Below are 21,141 nucleotides of genomic sequence, written 5' to 3'. Positions count from 1 at the left end.
TGAAATTAAGAGACGCTTAACGCCTCAGGGCACCTTAGTTGCAGAGCCCCCATTCCCAGGTATTTTTTCTTAAAGAGGGCTCCTCAAATTGTGTAAGCTTCAGGCCCCACAAACCTGGATCTACCTCTGTGCGCTAGAATTGCCAGGACAGGCTCTGGAGTATAGGGGGAGATGGCAGACAGTCGATGAAAGAAAAACGTAACTGTAAGGACTAACGCAGAGGGGTAAGTAAGCATTTAACTGTACAAACCTGTCTAAGTGCTCTCCCCCAGTGCTCTTCCCTCAGTTTGTTTTGCTTCCCCCCGACCCTGGTCCCCTCTTTAATCTGGTCCCCCTTCTCCCCGTCACCTGTTCCAAGAAGATCATTTCAGCCAGCTTGTAGTTCTTTTCCAGCATGGCTAGGCGTGCTCGGACCTGGTAGAAGTCTGTTCCTTCTCCACCCTATGGGGAGGAAGAAGGTTCTGGTTATTCTGCTGCTGCAGAAGCCATTCTGTCTACGTGAGCCTAGACAGGAAGGCTAGAGAGATGAGGAAGCTGAAAAACTTCATGGGGCTTAGTGCCAGAGGTGGAAGAGGTCTGGCAAGCAATTCCAGAGTGGTCCGACTCTGGGTGGAGGTGGGATGGCCGGCCAGAACAGAGGAAAAGAGCCATGGCTGGAAAGCTAGGGATCAGGGTGCTGAGCATGAAGAGAAATCTCAGCTTGAGAGACTGAATGATTCAGGAGGATAATACTTGCATATTCCCGAGACACTTGATCTGCAATCTCGTTGGTCTTGTGCAGGAATCGAGCTTTTGCTACATGGCCCAAAGCAGAAAAGCACCTGTAGTATGGAAGCAATAATGGTAATAAGCAGTATTAGTACAGAATCATCATGAATTCACTGGCTCAGCAGATATATACTGAACATTGATTATGTGCCAGACACTATTTTTGCCACTTGAGACACAAGAGGGTAAGATAGATGAGGGCCTTACTCTCAGGGAATTTAGTTTCTAGTGGAAACAAATAATTAGCAAACAAACAAAGGTATTTCAAAGAATGAAAAGGAAAATAAAGTAGTGTGATATCACATATAGACAGTTAAGCTGGTAGTCGGAGAAGGCCTGGGGAGCCGACATTTGAGCTGAGACCTACTATAAGAAAAAGTCAGTCACGGTGAGATGGGGAAAAACTATTCCAGGCAGAGGGAACAGTGAGTGTAAAGGTGCGATGGCCGGAGTGAGTTTGGTGTGCTCAACGGGCGGCTGGAGACTAATGAGCAAATAGGTACCTGGTATAAGAAGGAAGCAGAAGCCATATACTGTTGGGCCTTAGGACACGGCAAGGAGTATGGGTCTTATACTAAGTACAACTGGAAGGTTCTGAGCAAAAAAAAAAAAAAAAAAAAGACATAATCTAATTTGTGGTTTAAAAAGTCACCTGAGCTCTCATGGGATGATGAACGGATGGTAGGGGTGTAAGAACAGTATCAGTGACACTAATTAAGAGGCGTCTGTGACACTGCAGGTAGGAGAGGTGTGGTCTGTTCTAGGGTGGAGACAGTAGAGCTGGACAGTGAGAGATCCAGGGTATGTTCTGAAGATGCTGGGTCAGAGCCCCTGGGACTAGCTGGCAGCCTAGCTGGGAAAGAAGGGATACAGGACTCCCACACAAAATGGCAGCAACAGACATTTACTGTGCACTTTGCACAGATTCTCTTACTTTCTTCACTGCCACCATGGTTTTCTTTACCACTCAATGAGGTAAATTCTATTATTACCCCCATTTTACATACAGGAAATTGAGAAACCAAGGCTTGGAAAGGATAACTGAACTGCAGGTTATACAAGCTGGTAAATGGAGACAAGACAACTCGAAGTCTGGAGACCCAAGTCTGTCCTACTAACTACACTCCTAATCCATGTTTGTAAATACACAGTGATGCATGGGTTGGAGGATATGGGTGTTAAAACTCTGAAAGGGCACCTAGTTACAAGAAGGGGAAGCAAAAGCAGTAAAAGACATACTCTTAGAACCCAGGACAGAAGAATGTTTGGAGTAACTACATGCAAGGGTTCTAGGATGACACTGTTGGCACGGGATGGAAGTGGTGTCTTGGCACTTGGAGGAGCGGCCCACAGGCAAAATGCCCACTGGCCATCCTTCCTAGTTGCCCAGCACCTCAGTTCTGGTCTACCTCACCTCTCAGCAATGTGGAGCTGCCTTGCCTCTAGTGCCAGTTTGCTCAAGGTTTTCCACATTGCCTCTGTTTCTGGGGTCATTTCCAGAGTCTCCAAGAAGGCTGTTGCCCTGAAGAGAGAAGGAAGCAAAGCAACAGTCCAGGGTCAGCAAGACACAGAAGAAGGCTGGTGAGGGGGCAGGGGGAAAGGGGTAGGGAGGGTCAGGCAATTGTTTGCCCTTTTTGTCTAATCTCCTCCCACCAGGTTCTTTTTAGATGTGGCCGGTTTTACCACCCATTCCAAGTCCTCCTGCCTCAGAACCAGATTCTCCCACCACCTGGCAGGTTATTAGCCCAGACCCTCACCGGGTGTAGTTGCCGTCATCAATGGCTGTTCCAAACTCGATAAGGCCCTCATCCAGTGTGTAGGCGACTGTAGTCACACCTTCAGTCACCATCACCTCGGTCTTCCCCCCGCCTCGCTCCAGGCCTATGACCTCACCCTGTAAAATTTCAATGTTCCCCCCCACCCAATTCCAGGTTGGTGTTTCCACCGCCTCCACTGCAGAACAGACCCACCCTAACCCAACCCCCCTGCTCACACGTCGAGGGAATTACAGTGGCCCTTGTTTGCCTAACATTTAGTTTCTTTAAAGCAGGTAAAAATTCCTGATCTATGGTAATATCCTTGGGTTAAAGTACACTCATAGCTGTGCCAGCACTAATGCCTGGAGGTAAACTGACAAAATGCGCATCCCCTTCTGCTTCTAGCTTGAATCCTCTTGTTAAAATACAACTTCAACCTGGGACATACTTTATAATGCATTAGTTGCTGAGTTCATCTGAAGAAATCACTAGGCATGCTTCCTACCCCATCTCTACTGGAAGGAAGGAGGGAAAGAAGGAAGGGAACAGGGGAGAAAACAGAGGGAAGGGAAGGAGCAAAGGGAAGAACAGAAAGAAAAGAAGGAAAGAAAAGAAATAAAGAAAGAGATCAGTGTGCTAAAACCTGAGCAGGAAAAAACAGAAGCTGAGCAAGTAAAAGGGTACAGCTGCCCTGAAGGCACACACTTATGGAGAGAATAAATCATGGGTCCTCCAGCAGGATAGGGAGGCTGAATCTGAGACTCCCTCATGAATACTGGGAGCCTCTCTTCAATAAAGGGAACAAAAGTTATTAATATGCCTGATTCTTGCAGAAGCAAACAAATCATCTCTGCAGGAAAACAAATCCATTTTAGGCCCTTAAGATTCTAAAAGTTTATATTCAACATAACATGAGCTCAATAAAAAAAAGTACCAAAATACAAGTTAGCCACTATAAAGGAGGAAATAGTAACTGCAGCAGTTTTGGACCTCCAAGGATTTCTGACATTAAAAATAATAGTCATGATGGGGTGCCTGGGTGGCTCAGTCAGTTAAGCATCCAGCTTCGGCTCAGGTCATGATCTTGTGGTTTGTGGGTTCAAGCCTTGAATCAGGCTCTGCACTGACAGCATGGAGCTTGCTTGGGATTCTCTCTGTCCCTCTCTCTCTCTGACCCTCCCCAACTCGTGTGCATGCATGCTCGCTCTCTCTCAAAATAAATAAAAATTTAAAAACTTGAAAAAAGATAGTTACGGGAAAAAGTTACGGAATATAAAATACGTGTAAAACGTTTAAAGACCTAAAAAATGAAATGATAAGTTAAGCAATAAATAAGAGATTATCAAAAATGGCCATGTTGGGCTCACTTTGGTAGCGTATATACTAAAAAAAAAATGGCCAGGCAGCCTGGAGAAAGAAACAAATAAAACCTTACGAAAAACTTAATATTTGAAGCAAAAAAACTCAATGGGTGGTTTAAATAGTAAATTAGACAATGATGAAAGTGAATTACTGAACTTTTTTTTTTAAAGTTTATTTATTTGGGGGAGACACAAAGTGAGCAGGGGAGGTGCAAAGAGAGAGGGAGAATCCCAAGCTGTCAGCACAGAACCCAACGTGGGACTCAAACCCACAAAACTGTGAGATCATGACTCTAGCTGAAATCAAGAGTTGGATGCTTAACCAACTGAGCCATTCAGGCGCCCCTGAAAGATTTATCTTAAGAAATAATCAGGAATGTAGCCTGGAGTGAGAAAAAGAAAGGGAAATGAAAGAGAGGTTACAGAGGCACAAAGACAGGACACGAAATTGAACATATGCCTAATTAGAGTCCTGAGGGCAAGACTAGACGGAGCAAGAGAAAAAGCAACGTCTGAAGAGATCACGGATGAGAAACTGCCAAGCTTGATGAAAATACGTGTACTCACAAATATGCCACATACCACACAAATATATGAAACAGACTAAGTAAAAGGAAATAGTGAGACATTGTAATGAAACTTCAGAACACTGATGAAAGAAAAGACTTTAAAAGCAACAAGAGAGAAAAGACAGAAAGGGCTATTAATAAACTTCTCAGAAGAAAGGAAATCAGTCAGTGGGATGGTATTTGCAAAAGGCTAAGAAAAACGAACTGTCAATTGGGAATCGGGTACTAAGTCCGAGTATCTTTCAAGAACAGGCCAAATAAATACATTTTCATATAGGGTTGCCTGGGTGGTTGCCCAGGGAATATATCTGAACCCTGGGTTTCAGATCCAGGGTTGCCTTGGATCAAGCATCCAAGTCTTGATCTCAGGGTCTGAGTTCAAGCCCTGTCTTTGGCTCCGTGCTGGGTGTGAAGCCTATTTAAAAAAAAAAAAAAATTTCAGGGATGCCTGGGTGGCTCAGTCGGTTAAGTGACTTCAGCTCAGGTCATGATCTCGCAGTTCGTGAGTTTGAGCCCTGCACCAGGCTCTGCACTGGTGAAGAGTATTCTCTCTCTCTCTCAAAATAAACTTAACAAAAAATTTAGATAATTACATTTCAGTAATTTTCAGAAACTGAGCATTTATCTTAAAAACACTTTCTTTCAGGGGCGCCTGGGTGGCTCAGTCGGTTGAGCGTCCGACTTCAGCTCAGGTCACGATCTCGCGGTCCGTGAGTTCGAGCCCCGCGTCGGGCTCTGGGCTGATGGCTCAGAGCCTGGAGCCTGCTTCCGATTCTGTGTCTCCCTCTCTCTCTGCCCCTCCCCTGTTCATGCTCTGTCTCTCTCTGTCTCAAAAATAAATGTTAAAAAAAAAAATTAAAAAAACAAAAAACACTTTCTTTCAGGGGCTCCTGGGTGGCTCAGTCAGTTAAGCATCTGACTTCAGCTCAGGTCATGATCTCCCAGTTTATGAGTTCGAGCCCCGCATCAGGCTCTGTGCTGACAGCTCAGAGCCTGGAGCCTGCTCTGGATTCTGTGTCTCCCTCTCTCTCTGCCCCTCCCCCACTCACACTCTGTCTCTCTCAAAAATAAATAAGCATTAAAAAAATAAAAATAGGGGCGCCTGGGTGGCTCAGTCGGTTAAGCGGCCGACTTCGGCTCAGGTCACGATCTCCCGGTCTGTGAGTTCGAGCCCCGCGTCGGGCTCTGTGCTGGCAGCTCAGAGCCTGGAGCCTGTTTCAGATTCTGTGTCTCCCTCTCTCTCTGCCCCTCCCCTGTTCACGCTCTGTCTCTCTCTGTCTCAAAAATAAATAAATGTTAAAAAAAAAAATAAAAAAAAATAAAAATAAAACGAAACAAAAGAAAAACCACTGTCTTTCAAGAAGAAGAAAAGTTAACTCCAGAGGGAAGATCAGCAATGCAAAAAGAAAAAGTGAACAGAGAAACTGGTGCCATGATGGCAAATCTAAACAAATTATGGCTGTGTTAAAAGAGTAATGTCTAACTTTGGGGATGACAAAATACTGGACAATAATGGCAGAGGGGAGGTAATCAAAGTTAGGGGCCCTGTATTGTTTGCAGGGGGGGTTTAGATGCTAGATAACTTTAGACTGTTAGTTATATAGCCAACTTCTAAGGGTAACCACTATAGGAATAAAATGTATAACCTCCAAAGCAAAACAGTAAAAAACAAGTGTTTAAAAAAGGACAAAACAACCTAAAAAACCCCAAACTTAATTAGTCTAAAATGGCAAGAAAGGAGAAAAAAGAACAAAAGAGTGTTCTATCCATACCTATACCAATCATCCTAGCCTTACACAGGGGCCTCTTTGGTTTTCACAGGTTCCTCCCAGGTGTTGGGATATCACTGGAATGTGTGTGATGCTGGTGGGATAGGAAGGAGGGTCTGATCTTCAGTCTGATAAAAAAGAAGTTCTTCCTGGCTTACAACAGAGAATCAGCACACAGGAACTGCCCAGAACTGCCCCTCTTATTGGGGCTCTTCCAGCTTAAGAGAACTCCTCATTATGACCTGGTGAATTCCTAGGACTGTAATAGACAGCCATACTCCAAGGACCTCATATAATGTCAGGAATCTGAACAAGGATGGTTTTGGGGCCTGGCCCGCTGTGGGGGAGTCTAAGCTTTACTTGCCAACTCCATCACAGAGATTATGGGTGGTGGGCCAGAGAAAACCAAATAACCTTTGGAGCTTCCTCAGGGCTCTAATCAGTCAGTCTGACATTATGCCTGAGGCGTCCTGGTGTCGACATACCCTAATAGAGGACATGGTGACCCTCTCGGGTGCCTCAATGTTGTACCACACACACAAGCTGTTTCGGTTCTGAGCTACCAGCACATCACTTCCTGGGACCCACTGCACGTACGAGCAGAAGTTGAGAATCATTGTCTTAGAGCAACCTTCAATATCATATAGATGTAACTGAAGGAGAAAGAGGTAGACAGCACAATTAGAAGGGGATATGGGGTATCTTCTGACCTTGACCATTTCCCTAATGGTGAAACATGGTGAACTAACCCACCAATCAGGTACATTCTGAATTTCAAAGCATTCTAATCTGCTACCCTTGAAGTTTATATTGACTTGTTACATCAGCACTCTGACAAGTAAGAGATGACCAAATGAGCAAAGATCTACACCCAGAAATTTAAGTTAGGTGATGGTTGGACTTTCAATCTTAAGAGTAACTCTGGGCCAGAGTTGCCACACTGGATCACAAAAGTGAGGCTATCAGGCAAATTAAATGGCCTGGATATTTGTGGTGTGGCTTTCACATAACAATGGAAATGAAATTAAAAATCACCAGATTGTCTCTCTGCCCCGGATGTTGAACTCTTTGGTGGTACCATATTGAGATTAGAGTCAATAAGGGGCTGAGGGGAGACTATCCTTGAGCCAGTTTCAATGCTGTCAGGTAAGAGTAGCTGAAAAACACTGCAGCAGGTGTGGGTAAAGGTCAGCTAGGCATGCATGGGTGAGGCAGTTTCATGAGGGCATTAGACTTGTAAACAGTAAGAGAAAAAGCAGCTCCCAAATTCCTCTTGACTTTGGTGCCATCATGATACAATCTCATGGGTAATACAGGATGGGCTGTGATATCAGACATAATGTTGATTCTTCTGTGCCTTTTGCTATGTTAATGGCATAGCACCAAGGAACTATGTCCCATCCTGGCCCCCACAATCCCTGGTGGCAGGCAGGCAGCACTACATCCTCTATGGACCACTCAATGGTTAAGGCCTTAGTAAACCTCCTCACACGAAGTTTCCGGTCTCTGAAGAGAAGCTTGTGTCCAGTTTCATTAAGTTCCAGCCAATCCACACGGCTCTCATGGCTGATGGTGCCAATGTTGTAGCCACCAATCAGATCCACTACAAAGCAAAGGAGATAGGGTTAAGCGAATAGATTCCATATAATCCTACACAGGACATGAGGCAGCCTGCAAAGGTCTTGCCTTCACTCGTCTGTTGGGCTTTACGAACGTTGCATCAGCCTAGAATATGAGGAATGCAAATGGCCAATGCAACATAATTTTGCGAAGATGCTTAAGATGCTAGATTCCTTCTAAAATTGTAGAGGTTTTGTTTAACTCTGTGGTTAACTCAAAGGTCTAGATCCATCAAGAAATGTGATTCTTCTCTGGGACTCCTGGAGTTGTCTCCTAGCAGATCAGATCAGAGCAACTGGCTTCCATTACTCACAAAATCCTCTGGAAGGCAGCACTGAGCACATTAAGGAAGAGCCCCAATTCTAGCACCCCAGTGAGGTAAAACTGATGGATGAAATGACCTTGATGATCCTATTTGCTCCAAGGAGTTACCTGCACTTTGAGTGCCTATGATGTAAGAGCACTAAGGGGCAAACAGCGGTGAGGGCACACATACAAACCAGGAGGAACCTCTGACTACAGTTAGGCTGACCACACTGGGGATGGATGTTTGTTCGGTGTGAAGTCTGCAGACAATATGAGAAATGATCACATTTAGCACAGACCACTCAGGATTGACTAGGATGCTTTCAGAGACTCTCCTGAACACAGCCCACTCACAACTCTTATTTATGTATATTAACAACGAGCAACATCCTGTCTTGGTTATACCTGCTGAAGCTAAAGACAAATATCAGCTAATGTCTACAGCTGAGAAGACCAACTTGAAAATGAAATTTGCAGGGGTACCTGGGTGGCTCACTAGGTTAAGTGATCGACTCTTGATTTTGGCTCAGGTCATGATCTCATGGTTCGTGGGTTCGAGCCCCACATTGGACTCTGTGCTGACAGTACAGAGTCTGCTTGGGATTCTCTCTCTCCCTCTCTTTCTACTCCTCCCACATGCATGCTTTGTCTCAAAATAAATAAACTTAAAAAAATGAAATTTCTTTTAATTAAACAAACAGCAAAATCATAAGGCCATGTTTTAATGTCCCAATTTACATGTAAAATCATAGAACGCTAGAGCTGTGGGGGCCCTATGTCGGTGAACACCCTGAAATTATACACAAAATTATGTGTTTATATATATTCTTCTGGGAAAGGATCTATGATTTTAATTAGATACTCAAAGGGGTCAGGGACCAAAAAAGGTTAAGAGAAGAACTCTGTCATTTTATACACATTGAAGATGAGCCCTACGGAGTGTGGGGACTTGTCCAAAGTTTCATGGCTCATAGGCCACTGGACTATATTACTATTTCCATTACAGTTACTTGCATTTCTGAGGTCAATAATCTGATGTGAAATACAAAATTGATGAGATGTAAAAGTCTCCTAAGAACAGACCCATACATTGGGAATGCAAGCTGGTGCAGCCACTCTGGAAAACAGTATGGAGGTTCCTCAAAAAACTAAAAATAGAACTACCTTACGACCCAGCAACTGCACTACTAGGCATTTATCCAAGGGATACAGGTGTGCTGTTTCAAAGGGACACATGCATCCCCATGTTTATAGCAGCACTATCAACAATAGCCTAAGTATGGAAAGAGCCCAAATGTCCATCGATGGATGAATGGATAAAGAAGATGTGGCGCATATATATATATATATATATATATATATATATATATATATATATAATGGAGTATTACTCAGCAATCAAAAAGAAGGAAATCTTGCCATTTGCCATGACGTGGATGGAACTGGAGGGTGTTACGCTAAGTGAAATTAGTCAGTCAGAGAAAGACAAAAATCCTATGACTTCACTCATATGAGGACTTTAAGAGACAAAACAGATGAACATAAGGGAAGGGAAACAAAAATAATATAAAAACACGGAGGGGACAAAACAGAAGAGACTCATAAACATGGAGAACAAACTGAGGGTTGCTGGAGGGGTTGTGGGAGTGGGGGTGGGCTAAATGGGTCAGGGGCATTAAGGAATCTACTCCTGAAATCATTGCTTCACTATATGCTAACTGATTTGGATGTAAATTTTAAAAAATAAAAAATAAAGTTAAAAAAAAAGAACAGACCCATACATATATGGAAACTCAATTTATGAGAAGTGATGGTACAAATTAGTGAGTACAGGATGGACTTCCAATAAGTGGTTAAATATGGAAAAAGTAAAATATGATCTATACCCACATTATGTACAAAAGTTAATTCCAGGTGAAAAGCAAAATATAGAAGGGAGTTAGAACCTTAAAAAAATTTTTTTTCAATGTTTGTTTATTTTTGAGAGAGAGAAAGACACAGAGCACAAGCAGGGGAGGGGCAGAGAGAGAGGGAGACACAGAATCGGAAGCAGGCTCCAGGCTCTGAGCTGTCAGCACACAGCCCGACATGGGGCTCAAATCCACAAACTATGACATCATGTCCTGAGCCGAAGTCGGAGGCTTAACTGACTGAGCCACCCAGCGCCCCAGGAGTAAGAAACTTTTTAAATAAGACCTCAAAAATCAACTATTTCTTAAAAAGTGATTAAATGAACTACATTAAAATTAAAGAAGTCTGAACACTAAAAGATGCTGAGACAAAGTATCTACAATACAAATGATAAGGTTATCTACACACATACACAGGACTCCTTCAAGTCAAGGAAAAGACAACCTGATTTTAAAAATAGGCAAGGGATAAGAACTGGCAATATGCAGAAGGAGAAATCCAAACAGCCAATAAACAAATGAACAACAAAAAATTAATACGATGAGATATTATTTCATATAAACAGATTGAGCCAAATTATGGAGTCAGGCAATTTCAAGTATTGGAGAGGATGAAGAACACTGGGACCTCTAACTGCTGGTGGGAATGTAAATTGGTACAATCTCTTTGGAGAGCAATTTGGAAATATTTAGTGAAATTGCAGATGTACCTCTTCTATGATTCAGCAATTCCACTCTAGGTATAAACCTCAGAGAACAGAAACACTGGAGACAGTGAAAAACCAACAACTTAAATGTCCCTCAATAAGACAAGAGATAAAAGATCCAAAGTAAATACAATGAGAGGTCAGGACATGACAGAACGGGGTGTGGGTACACATGTAATAATATTAATAGCTAACATTTATGAAGTGCTTATTATGTGCCAGACACTAGTCTAAGTGCTCTTCATATGAGGTAGGTACTATTCTGATCCCCATTTTGTGGATGAGGAAATATGAGATACAGAAAAGTTATGAAACTTACCTAAGATCACACAGGTACTAGGTACAGAAATGGGGATGTTTGACTCCAGACCCTTGTTCTTAACAACTATAGTTCTTAACACTATACGGATACGCTATTCTCTATACTTCTTAGGGAATACTATGCTATTCTATACACATTTTCCTATGCTTGAAACATTTTATAATGCAGAGTTAATTATTAATATGTAGAATAAACTTTATTTATGTGAACATTTGTGAAATCCAAATAAAGTCTGTCATCACTAGTTACTAATGACAAAATATGCAGAAAACAAGCCCCCTTCCGGTTCTAATAGTCTATTACCCTATGAAGTCTAGACAGGAAGATTCATAAATTTGCTAATGGTTCTTCTCTACAATTCACAATTTCCAGCCCTAAGATACGTGCCTAGAGAACATGAATAATTATATGGGCAGGACTATATATGTAGCAGTGTATCTGTATGCAGATATCTACATATAGACACACACACATACACCTGAACATTTCACATATCCTCTGTAAGAGCGGGGTCACACATTTACCTGGTGCCTCTTAGATTCCTATATTCTCCACTGCACACAATCCTGTGATATGGAAGTGTATATAAACATCTATTCTGTTATTAGAATTATGACAAAGTCTTACTCACCTATAGCGATAGTCTTTATATCAATAAGATAAGCCAATTTCTTATTATCTTCAATTCCTCGTTGACGTCTCTCATTAATACGGACACTGAAACATGAAGGGTGAGGTAAGGCAAAATGGGCTTAGGCCACTGTAATATTTACCAAGGGCCCTGAAGTACCATACAGAATGAAGTTTTTAGATTAACCCGAGGTTATACGAGTTAGACGTTAAAAAGGAATTCTTTGGGGTTTCAAAAATTTAGAGAACCTTGTGGGGTTACCTGATGAGGTGGGGGTTCATGAATTCGGTACGTACAGAACCCAGGGTATCATTACTCCCGTATTCCACCAGGGTTAGCTCTCCAGCATTGAAGATCATGCACACCTGGGGATGAATGGAATTGTCATATGGTGGAAAGTTTGCAAGAAGAAAGGGACAAACAGTAGAGGGAGGTGTAGTGTCAGTTCAAAGTGACTCCCACTTTTCTCTTTATTCTGTTCTTCTGCCTATTTCACCCTCCCCCTTTATCTGCTGTCTCCTCAACCCCTTGCCCCTTTCCATCCTTCTGACACAGGAGCTAGAAGGAGGTTTATTGAGATGGTGATGGTTCATCAAGTTCTACTCACATTTTCATTTTCAAAGAAATACTTCTCATTGCCACCAGATCCCTGCCAAGCTACCTGTCAAGGAGGGAGGAGGGAGAAGACATAAGGAACAATGTGGGTGAGTATCCAAGACCATGCTGAGAGAAAGGGTAGGAGGCAGAGAAATTGAGTTTAGGAAGGCTTTGACATTGCACAAAAGAGGTGCTGTGTCAGATTTTGCCCTAGTCTCTAGGTTTCTGAGAGAGAGCATAAGAACAGTCCAAGAGTCCAATAGTGAGGATTCATATTCCAGGATTCTGGACTTCCTGAGTCTCACTCCCGGATTATCAGTTCCCCAGCACCAGAATGGTAGAGCTTTCCCCAGAGATCTTCCCTCTGGGGGCCCTGGCTCGCCTGAAGTAGCAACTCAAGATGCTCCATTCCCCACCCCTTCATTTTTGGTTCTTACCTCACTAAGGCGATTAGTGTTCAGGTCCCCCAGCAGCAGTGTGTCTGATGTGTGGGCCACCAGGTAACGTTCCTTTCCCAGGATTTTCACCTCTTCCACCTCATAGCCATAGTGTGACTTGAGTACCACTCGGGTCCCCGATGACAGGTTCTTCACAATCACCTTGGTAAGGAACAAGTCTTGGTAAGTAAACAGGCCTCTTCCAACCCAAACATGCCGTGCCCTTGGCCCACCTCCAGTGTTAAACAAAGCTAACATCTTATTTCTTCATCTGGCCTAGGATATTGTTGGTAAAAATGAAATCTCACATTCACACAGTGCTTTACTATTTATGAAATGCTTTCATATGTTATCTCTTTAGGTGCTCACAATACCTATGACTCTGTAAGTTCCATGGGGTAAAACCAATCACTCTACATTCCTGTACCTCTTTGTAAAAACCTCTATGATGACTTCAACCATGGTGTACTATATTGTTGTTTCATGTGTCTGTCTCCCTTGCTAGAATGATCTTCATTAAGGGACAATGTATTACAAATAATTATCTTGGTGTTCTCAATACCTAATAGTGCTCACACACAGAGAATGGAGAGAAAATAAAAGAATGAAGGAACCAATGAATAATAAATGAAAGGAAAAGGGTATAGAGATAGTGAAAAATGAGCTCAGGGACTAGGAAATTAGCTTGTAACGTCATACACGGTGAGTTCAGAGGCCCTAAAGCGATGTGACATACCCGTGTAATCTTATTGATCATATTCCCCAGTTGATAGCATACAGGTAGTAAAGTTTTAAACCAGGAAGATGTAAGTAGCAATCTCTGTACCTCTTAGGTCCTTAGATACGTTGTTTATATTTTCTTGTAATAAGCTGGAAGAACTACAGCATAAAAGTTGCCAAGCAGTTGCCCTGACACATTCTGTTCTCCAGAACAGTTCTGCCAGGGATTAAGGTTGACACTGTGCCTATGTCCAGAAGGCAGGAAAGCATCACAAGGATGAATGAGCGCAGGCAAGACTGCGGTGAGGCAGGCCATCAGCTGCTTACCTGGCTAGGTCCCACATATGTCAACTCAAACTTGTTCTTGTAAATGCTCCTCCGGAGGCAGCAGTCAAACTGTTCCACTCCACCACAGAGTGTGCCCTAGGAGGAAGAATGACAGCATAAAAGGTAACAGGCCTGGGGAGAGTATCTAGAGACACCCTCAAAACCTAGGTTCTAGAATCTAGAGAAGAGTTGGCAGTAAAAGGGCTGGCAGTTTTTGGAAGAACCAGATGGAAAGAGGGCAATCACAGGGCTCAAGGGTATCACACAATGATGGGATGAAAGAGAGAAATCAGCTCTGTCTACAGAACTCTGTCTCTTTTGGCTTCTAATAAAGTGTGAATTTCTCTTTCCTGCCTTTAATGTCATATTTTTAGGTTGGAGTCAAAATGGAAGAGGAGATTCTCTAGTTTCAGGAGAGAGTACTTTAGGTAAAGGCAAGATTTTTCCTAGTTTGGAGAAAGTCACCCATGCAGAAAGGGATTACTAGTAAACACACCGCACAGAGTCGTGAGCCATCCCGTTTCCAGGCCAAGGCAGTGACGGTGTATAAGTTGGCAATCTCCTTGGGCTTTGCCTCTTCCCAGATGCTTCTTCGAGGGCTCCAGTTGAGCACCCGAAGTCTGAAATTAAGTAGGTGGCTTTTAGAACAGAGGGAGGCTGAGCAAAAGAGTGGAAATGGGTGGGTAACTGAAGGAAATGAGTCTTGCTGTATTGGAGAATAAAAGAAGTAAAAAAGAACACACAGTCTAGGGAGTCTTGTAGCAGAGGACAGAAAGGTTCAATGGAAGGAAGTTGGGAAAATCAAGTCAAAAGTAAAGTGGGGTGAGTGATGGGAGTGGAGACAACAAAAGGAGATCGTGGCTGGTGAGAAAAATGAGCTGTCAGTAGCAGAGAAATAAGGAAAAAGGAAAGAGAAATGGTAGGAAACAAAGAAGGAAGAAAGAGATATACATGATATTGAAGGGGATAGAAAGGTAGGACCGACAAAGCTGAGGTTAAAAGTGTTCTAGGGATATGAGGGGACCCAGACCCAGGGTGTTTATTTACTGTTACATCATTCATTCATTCATTCATTCATTCATTCATTCACCAAACATTTAGGCATGTATTATATACTAGATGCTAATCTAAGCACTGGAGATTTAAAAAGAATTTTTTTGAATAGGCTCCTCTTCTCAAGGGCGTTTCAATTTAGCCAGACAGCTACAAACATCAAAGTGTAATATAGTGTGACAAACACTAAGTTGGTCTGAAAAGGGGCAATGGTAACACAAAGAAAGTAGAGATGAATTCTACTGTGGAGTCCCAGGGAGAGGCACAGAGACACAAGATGCTGGTGTATTCTGGAACTGCCAGAGTGCCAACGGATGGTGGGAGCAGGAAGAGGGAAGTGTATGAATTAAAACCTAAGGATCTCTTTCAACATACTCTTGATTCTCATCCAGTCTCCCACTCTGGTTGAGAATAACTGGGCTAAAGCAGAGTGTACACGGAAAGTGTGCTGAAGTGCATGTGAAAGGGGACCCACCTGTCATAACTTCCCAGCACAACAGACTGGCCCCCAGGACTTGCTGCAGCTGTGGTGAACTCCCGCTCCTGAGGGTCACGGCTGTAATCAAAAGTTTGTAGCACATGGCCTTCCTTTCCATAGGCCACAATCCTCCGATCACAGCCGGCAGCCACGATGCTGTTGGTTGCCCAAGCCAAGGCATAGGGTGGGCATGGGTGGTTAACCAACTTCCCCTAAGACAGAAGTAGAGGGTTTCAATCACTCTGACCTTGACAGCTCCAGCACTCTGACCATCCTACTCTGCATAAATCTTCCTCCCAACATTTTCCCACCCTAATAACATCCTAATCTGGAGGACTTCACAAACTTTTTTTTTTTTTTTCCACAAACTGTCTTTCTGTTATATACTCTCACACACATACATATGACATATATACACACTTACTGACCTTGTGCTCAAGAGGAAACCTCAAAATACTTGTATGTAGGAGGTCTTAAAACACCTAGAAGGCCCTCCAAAGGGAGATGACCTACACATTAATCAACACTGGGTAGGCCCACAGGGAGCATATGACTTTCTTTTTAGGAGATGTAAATTTAATTATTACAAAAGTACAGTAATTCTTTTTTTTTCTTTAAGTTTTAATTACTTAAGTAATCTCTACCTCCAATGTGGGATTTGAACTCATGACTCTGAAATCAAGAGTCACATGTTCTATTGATTGAGATAGCCAGGTGTCCCTACACAAGTAATTCTTAACGTAAGTAATTCAAGCAACAGAGAATTATATACAGTAAAATGTGAACATTTCTTTTATCTCCCATCTTTTTCCTTTTCCCTCTTGAGGGTAAACGGCTTTTTTTTCCCTGTGAATTTATACACATAAATATATCTTTTACATAAATGAAAATAATCTCCTTACCCTCAGAATCAATCAACTTGACTCCCCGTTTCCCACAAACACTAAGTTCTGGCCTCCTGAACACAAACCCTGTCTGTGGCTATATCCAAATGCCTCTCTCAGAAGTCTTGCTCCTATAGCCACATCCCTTGGGCATCTCAATCTGAATGTTCCACTTCCTCTGGGACGGATCTTGGGTTTCCTTACCCCCTATCCCAGAGCCTCCTTTAGTTATACCTGTGACTCTCCAGAACCTTCATCATCAAAGAAATACCTAACGATGGTGCCATCTGCATGACCAGAGAGAATTCCTTTCCCAGAGCAACTAAAAAAGGAGAAAAGGAGGAAAGAAAAGAAATACAGGAAGAGATTATCGTTTCTCACCAAGAAACTCCCCTTCCCTGTCCCACACTACCCTGCCTGGGGTTCCTGCTACCAGCCCTCCCCAGCTTCCATATTATAGTCTCCCAGTCCTGACATCCCCAATGCTTCTTCATACATTTCCAAGCTCTTGGGGTACCGCTCTTCCTTACTCACTTTGTTGTCAGTGATACAACGTAGGAATCTGTCCCATAGATGGTAGATGACTTATTAGTTTTAGTGTTTGCTAAACGAACCTGAAAATGGGAAAATGGACACAAATCTGGTTAGGCTACTTTCAATCTCACCCAGGTCCTAAGGGAAGAAAAAGAAAAAACAAAACACTGGTCTTTCTGTATTCTCCCCCAACACACAACTTGACCTTAAAGGAGAAGTTTAACCATATTTCTCTCTCCAGAACCATTATCCCCACCCACAACCTCTCCTGTGTTTCTCTTCCTTTACCTTCCCTTCAGCCAGCCCAAAGACAATGATGTGCTCTGCTGGCCATTGCAGACAAGTAACAGCACTCTGTAGGAAGCAAATCATGGAAAGGATAACCTTGTCTATGTAGCTCAGCACAATTACAACAACCTGAACCTCCCTGCCACATGCTACCACCCCAGTTGCCTATAAGGAAGGAGAGGACACAACTAGGCTTTACTGGGGAAAGCAGATGGGGATGAGCAGCCTGGCAGCACCATCCTTGCAGTACAAAGACAGATTCAGTGTTAAAAAATACAACACTTGGTTACATTTATAAGTAGATATACTGATACACGTTTGTGTGTTCTAATCTCCCAGAAATTGGTCTGAACTTTACCGTCTGGATGAACTTGTTACAGATGACTTTCTTGTCACCCCTGCCAAACAAAAGGAGGGAAAGCGTATTAAAAACACTTTCATAAAAATAAATTGCCACACAAGATGCTGGGGGAAGGGAAGAAAGAGCAGATACTTTCCCTGGCCCCGTAGTGTTCCCTACCATTCCACAGGAGCCCTGAAAGGAGGTATAAGAGGGAGACTGAACAGCTTTGGAACAATAACAAAGATGCTGTATCACCAGGGCTCCCAGGATCTCACAGGGCCTCATGTTGACCTTAGGCTGATTCCTCCAGGGATGTGATGTCAGAACACATGGGGCAAGCAAAGGCAGGAAATCAACAACAGTCTCTGGAAGGCCTTTGCTTTCCATGTCTCAGCCTGGATCATCATCTTTTCTACTCCCCCTCCCTGGTAAGGCATTTCTTCCTGCCTCCTCCTTCTTTTCCAGGTCACCCCACATCCCAGTCTTTATCCTCACCAATCTTCTCCAATCTTGTAAACATAGATGATGTTGTCGGTCTGTCCTATGGCAATTTTAGTGGAATCAGGAGAAAAAGCCATGCCCTTCACCATATAGCTCTTCCTGCCATACTAAGAGTTCAAAAAAAAAAAAAAAAAAAAAAAGAAAGAAAGAAAGAAAGAAAGAAAGAAAGAAAGAAAAGGAAAAGAAATAATGAGTACACATGGAAGAGAAAAGAGAAGAAAAGGGGCACGCGTGACCATAATGGGCTTGAGGGATTTATCCTGAGAAAAGACGAGACAGGCCACTTCCCATGCTTATGGCTGGAGAGTCGGTTAGGAAGAATGCCAGGTTTGCAAGGCCCCAGTAACAGGTTAAGGTACACACAGAGTACTCTCTTCACCTTCATGTCAGCTGGTTTGGTGGAGAATTTATCTCTCCGCTCTCCGTGTTCATCATACAGCAACACCACTCGGTCCACTGTGCAGACAGCAAATTTGGCATTGTTCTGGGACCAAGCCATACAGGTCACCTTTGCAGCTCCATCCTGCAGAGGCAGCGGGGGCAAAAACAAACCCAGGCGCTCATTTAGAATGGCAGAAGCATTTCTAGTTCCTTTAGTTCTAGGGTGACTTTGGTCAATTTTCCTCACCATAGTACTTAAAACAAAGAGATGCCTGTGACGCATCCTGGTCTCCAAGGCTATAAAACCCTGGACCAGGAGAACAGGTGCTTCCAGAAACCCATAATGCAAATACACTAAGAGGTGACAATGCTAAATCAATTGTACCAATTTGCCCTGCAATGGCCTTGCTTCCTCATATTCCAGGTCTGCTGCTGAAGTAAATTCAATTGGTCCGATAAGGTTTGGTCTTTAGCCATTTTTTCAATATTTTGTTTGAATACTGAGAAAGGCGCTTGGTCAGGGGCTGAAAAGGAGACAAAGAGCAAAATCTGATTCCTGCCCCAGGCTAAATAATATGGTGCAAAAACAGGAAGAGTCCCATAAAAGTGGCATGTACAAAGCACAATAATAGTTTGGAGAAGTTTGAGATAATTTTATGTTTAAAAGATCAACTTTAAGCTCTGAGGAATGGATCCACAAATGGGGAACTTATGACCAAAGGCAAGTCTAGTCAAGAAACAGGAATTTAATTTAGCTGAAACTATCTTGCAAATAGAATAGAGGAGATAAGGCAAGAAAAACAGAGCAAGGCCAGCTCAGGAAAGGTCTTGGAAGCCTGGCCAAGGAGTGTGGGCTTATTTGGTAGGAAAAGGAGATATGGTGAAAGTTCCAGAATGAGGAGTAAGATAGATAATCAGAGTTGAGACTTAGGATGAACAATGCCACCTGGTTAGTTTTTTGCATTTCTACCCTTCTCCCGTCCCTTAACAGAAGCCCAGGTTAGAAGTGATCATCTCCCAGTGACTTATTCTTGCCACATCTGTCCACCACGAGTGTTGGTCCTCAATGGTTCTGCACTAGGGACTTCCCTCCTTGAAATAAAAAATTTAGTTTCTGCTCCAATTGTGTGATGAATTACTTGGGTTCTAGAAGTCTGGTTTAAAACTTTGGTACTTTTCACTCCTATCCCACCTACTTCCAAAATCAGAGGTAAAGGGTTATAAAAAAAAAAAAAGGCCCCCTTTCATCAAGGTCCTCAAACCAGAGGCAGAAAATAGCCATACCACCACTTTTGCCGCCCTCCAACTCTTGCTTAAATTCGGTTCCAAGGGTGGAAGATGCCTCAACAACCACGGCTCATCATCTTCATCATTTTGCCCAATCCTGGGCCTTTGCCCTTCCCGGCATCATGACATCTTATTTTGAAAGACTGAGGGAGGTTTTCATTTCCAATTATTCCACTAGGCTAAAGGAATTTTTAAATTACAGTTTTGGGGGCAGTTTACTGAGCAATGAGCACCTCTCTCTTTCATCCCAATTTCCTTCTATCCTCCTAATGCCACATCCTCTGTGAAGCCTTCCTGATTCCTCACAGCACCGTCATGAGGATTAAATGGGGCAGGAAACAATAATAATAGCTAACCTTCAACAAGATCTTACCATAGACTAGGCATTTTGATAAGCACCCGATATGCGTTACCTCATTTTACCCCGTAAAGCTGACATAGATGCCATTATTATGCATATTTTACAAATGGGGAACCTGAGGTTCAGAAAGGTTAAGTAATTTGCTCAAGCTTACCTACACAGTTAATAAGTGGCAGAACCATGATTTAAATCCATGTATGCTGGACTCCACAAACCACAATCCTAACTTAACTTAAGCTGCCTTGCATAATAAACATATTAAACATACACGGTGGCAGGTATTATTATTAGCTTTGTATAATTTTGTTCTTTGAATTTTGAAAGTTCTCCTCTCTTGTCTATCAGTTTTTACACTGCTTTTCGGTTCACAGTGGACTTTGTGTACATTACTTCAACTCTTCCATCATATCCCCTAAGGTTGTTATTATTGTTACTTCCATTTTCCCAATGAAGTCGTTGGGTGAGTGCTCAGAGAGACTGTGGCCTGGGCTAAAGTCAGCGGTATTGGGTCATGTATTAAAAGTACAGCTGCCACTAGGATATAAATTCTGGTCTCCTAGCTCCAAAACCCAGCCTTTCTTCAGCATGGTTTAGGCTTTCTCCCTCAGTGCCCCGCCTCTTCTGAGTCTGAGATCTGCATCATCAGAAGGAACGTAAGGTCTCCTACACTCCCTCTTTTGGGCCTGCACCTAAAGCGCTGGTTTATTTGGGTGCAGATTTATGTTCGTTGTTTACATGTGCGCCCAACACGGGGCCCCGTACACAACTGATGTTAAAGGAAACGGAATGAAAGCTACCGAGGTTAGCGGTCCGTCTCGCCTACTGAACACTATCGGCCGCACACAGTCGGGATCATCGCTAGAGCCTTCGGTCTTCCGCATACAGTAGGCGCTCAACATCATTAAATTTCCGTTCCCTCACTTTTCTTGGAACTTGAAGGCGGGTGGGGGTGGGAAGAGGCACGCAACTCCTCACCTGAGGGCTCAGCAGGGTCCTCAGGTGCTTCAACTGCATGACGAACACCTGTCTCTCAGATGCCACCAGTCAGCGACAACTCCCGTGGTTACCTGGACAACCCGCCACGCAGCCGCAGCGACTGCCGCTGACGCAGATGCGACCAGAGCGCCACACACTTCGCAAGGTCACCACGTAGGTTCGCGGCGAAGCAAACAGAACGTGCGCAGGCGCATTGAGATCTAGGGCGGGACTGCGAGTGGAATTGAATCCTCT

At 43.2% G+C, this 21,141-nt stretch overlaps 1 protein-coding gene across 1 annotated transcript in view; it reads right to left on the bottom strand.

The window, feature by feature from the left end:
- Positions 1-21,089, bottom strand: part of IFT172 (intraflagellar transport 172) — a 34,365-nt gene extending 13,276 nt beyond the window's left edge. The window contains exons 1-20 of the mRNA XM_015064163.3: positions 20,887-21,089; positions 18,262-18,405; positions 17,877-17,989; positions 17,397-17,436; positions 17,039-17,104; positions 16,751-16,830; positions 16,451-16,538; positions 15,330-15,544; positions 14,298-14,421; positions 13,802-13,897; positions 12,755-12,916; positions 12,328-12,381; positions 11,982-12,085; positions 11,721-11,806; positions 7,715-7,827; positions 6,710-6,877; positions 2,526-2,662; positions 2,183-2,290; positions 737-821; positions 349-441 (exon numbers count right to left, since the gene is read on the bottom strand). Coding sequence (XP_014919649.3) covers positions 349-441; positions 737-821; positions 2,183-2,290; positions 2,526-2,662; positions 6,710-6,877; positions 7,715-7,827; positions 11,721-11,806; positions 11,982-12,085; positions 12,328-12,381; positions 12,755-12,916; positions 13,802-13,897; positions 14,298-14,421; positions 15,330-15,544; positions 16,451-16,538; positions 16,751-16,830; positions 17,039-17,104; positions 17,397-17,436; positions 17,877-17,989; positions 18,262-18,405; positions 20,887-20,925 — 2,115 coding nt within the window. The 5' untranslated portion in view covers positions 20,926-21,089. The remainder of the gene's footprint in view (positions 1-348; positions 442-736; positions 822-2,182; positions 2,291-2,525; positions 2,663-6,709; positions 6,878-7,714; positions 7,828-11,720; positions 11,807-11,981; positions 12,086-12,327; positions 12,382-12,754; positions 12,917-13,801; positions 13,898-14,297; positions 14,422-15,329; positions 15,545-16,450; positions 16,539-16,750; positions 16,831-17,038; positions 17,105-17,396; positions 17,437-17,876; positions 17,990-18,261; positions 18,406-20,886) is intronic.
- Between the last annotated feature and the right edge of the window lie 52 nt (positions 21,090-21,141).

The sequence above is a fragment of the Acinonyx jubatus genome, chromosome A3 (genome assembly GCF_027475565.1).
Source record: "Acinonyx jubatus isolate Ajub_Pintada_27869175 chromosome A3, VMU_Ajub_asm_v1.0, whole genome shotgun sequence".
NCBI lineage: Eukaryota > Metazoa > Chordata > Mammalia > Carnivora > Felidae > Acinonyx > Acinonyx jubatus.
This window is presented reverse-complemented; position numbering and strand designations above follow the sequence as displayed.